Here is a 2405-nt window from a genome sequence, read left to right on the forward strand (position 1 = left end):
GATAGCAGCCGTTAATTAAGATGAATAATATATATTGAAGTGCACGGCGTTGGCAGTTGCGAATTTCCTTACCCAATTTATTAGCAACGAAACTATAATATATTAATCGATAATAATTTATCTTATTTAACCTTTTTTAATTATTATAATAATTAATAAATATTAAATAAAATATATTTATTTTTTTATCAAATATTTTCGTATATTAACCTACATATTATAAGGATGTGTGTATATTAATTAAATGTTCACATCAAATCAATGATCATTGAATATCTATGAGAAGTCAGAGATATAAACCTTCGTTATTTTTTTTTCCTTTGAAAGCAATATCGCATCAAATATAAAAAGGGTTTTATATCATTTGTTTATTTTTCACGCTTTAGGCAGGTTGTTTAAAATTTTAATTATATATAATTTGCAAGTAATTGAACTCGCTATAATATATTATTGTAAAAGAAATTAAACGTCTATATATAAAATGAACAGTAAAATGTCATCCACAATATATAATTGTATGGCTGCGTTTGTTTTTTAATTTTCTGATAAATAATTACATATTGCATATTTTAAAAATTTAGTTTTAGAGTTTTTGAAAATTTTAATCAAAATAAACTGATCAAGCTAAGGATAAATATTTTTCTTCCAATCATTTAGTCAATTTTTTATATAATTATTAATTAAATTATAGATTTTAATCAAGCTTTTAATTAACTTTCACAGCAGTAGTTTGAAGAATAAATTATCGTGAAAACTCAGGTGCAGTCGACTTTACATGAAGTTGATATCTGAGAGCCGTTAAATGATTTGACTGATTTGACTAAATTTTCATCTAATAACTCTCAGGTATCAACTTCACGTGAAATCAACTTCATCTGAGTTTTTACCGTAAATTATATATGCAAACAATTTTCTATTTGACTTATTAGTTATTACCATGTAAATAAATAACATGAAATTCTATAATTGAGGCCAAGAAATTAAAAATGAACAAATTTACAGTGTGATAATGAAAAATTACAAAATGTAAAGAGTTCAAAAAAAAAAGAATTAAAAACACTCATCTTCCTATAATTTAATACACTAATTAACTATACTACTCATCAATACAAACAATTTCCAATCTTCAAAATCTCCAAATCATTCTCAAAGGGTGTCAAATTCAAATCCAAAACCAAAACTCTCTTACTATTATTCTTTGACTCAAGGCTAGTGCTACCACCACTACTACTACTCATAGTAGAAGAATTATTATTATTATTATTGTTATTATTATGCAATAATAATCTTCCATTATGATGATTCAAATTTGAAGTAGCTCTATGCCTCCTCATATGTCCACCTAATGCTTGACCAATTGCAAATTCCAACCCACAAATGGAACATTCATGAGTCTTAGGCTTTTGAGGTTCCAATTGATGTTGATCTTCCATTTTGTTATTGCCACCATGATCATCATTCAACCTTGGCTTCTTGTGACTAGCTCTATGCCCTCCAAGTGCTTGAAATGAAGGGAATTGTCTGTTACATGTTTTGCACTCGAACACTCTGTTGCTGTTGTTGTCGTCGTTGTTGTTATAATTAGAAGAAAAACTTGAAGAATATGTTGCCCTAAATTGATCACTTCCTCTAGATAGTAGCATCAAGCAATTTGCCATGGTCATGCTTTCAATCACTTCTCTTTCTCTCTTCATCATGATAATAATAATAATAATATGATAAAATCTTTAATTTGTATATATGTATCAATTAAAAACAAAAACTTTGGAAAATTTGGTGTGTGGGTTGTAAAAGAATAAAATTTTGGAAAATTTAGTATGTGGGTGATGATGATGATTGAGAAAGTTTAGAGAGAAGAAGAAAACTAAGCAAATGGAATTGGAATTGGAATTTGGGGGAGATATAAAAGGGTGGTATTTATAATAAAAGGGTTGTTGATTTGATTTTTTTGATTAGGTTAATTGATAAATTAGTAGTGTGTGTGGGACACTTTCTTAGGGTTGACTTTTTGTGAGTGAATGTGTGACTTTGATTTCTTGTAAAATAAGGCAAATACATACACATATGAGTTTATAATTTGTAAACTGCTGGAGCAATTAAAGCAATAATTTGATGATGCGTTGAACTTATTAAATATATATATATATATATATATATATATATATATATATATATATATATATATATATATATATATATATATATATATCGACTATGTTACGTGTACACCAAAATCAACTACTAAAGTCAGTTCTCAGTATAAAATACATATTATAATACAAATATATATTAAAAATAAATTAAACTATATATATATTTATACACAAATACGACTAATTTTAGTGACTGATTTTAATGTACAAATAATATTTTTGATATTATATATATGAGTAGTAGTGGAATTA

The 2405-nt window shown here is 26.0% G+C and overlaps 1 protein-coding gene across 1 annotated transcript; it reads right to left on the reverse strand.

The window, feature by feature from the left end:
• Positions 1–980: 980 nt before the first annotated feature.
• Positions 981–1896, reverse strand: LOC112798145 (zinc finger protein ZAT7-like). The gene has a single exon (XM_025841330.2). The coding sequence runs from the start codon at positions 1695–1697 to the stop codon at positions 1104–1106; it is 594 nt and encodes a 197-aa protein (XP_025697115.1). The 5' UTR covers positions 1698–1896; the 3' UTR covers positions 981–1103.
• Between the last annotated feature and the right edge of the window lie 509 nt (positions 1897–2405).

The sequence above is a fragment of the Arachis hypogaea genome, chromosome 14 (genome assembly GCF_003086295.3).
Source record: "Arachis hypogaea cultivar Tifrunner chromosome 14, arahy.Tifrunner.gnm2.J5K5, whole genome shotgun sequence".
In the NCBI taxonomy this organism is placed as follows: domain Eukaryota; kingdom Viridiplantae; phylum Streptophyta; class Magnoliopsida; order Fabales; family Fabaceae; genus Arachis; species Arachis hypogaea.

Bases quoted from the DNA above. Each gene is read 5' to 3' on its own strand.
- LOC112798145 (XM_025841330.2), bottom strand. From the start codon at position 1,697: ATGATGAAGAGAGAAAGAGAAGTGATTGAAAGCATGACCATGGCAAAT.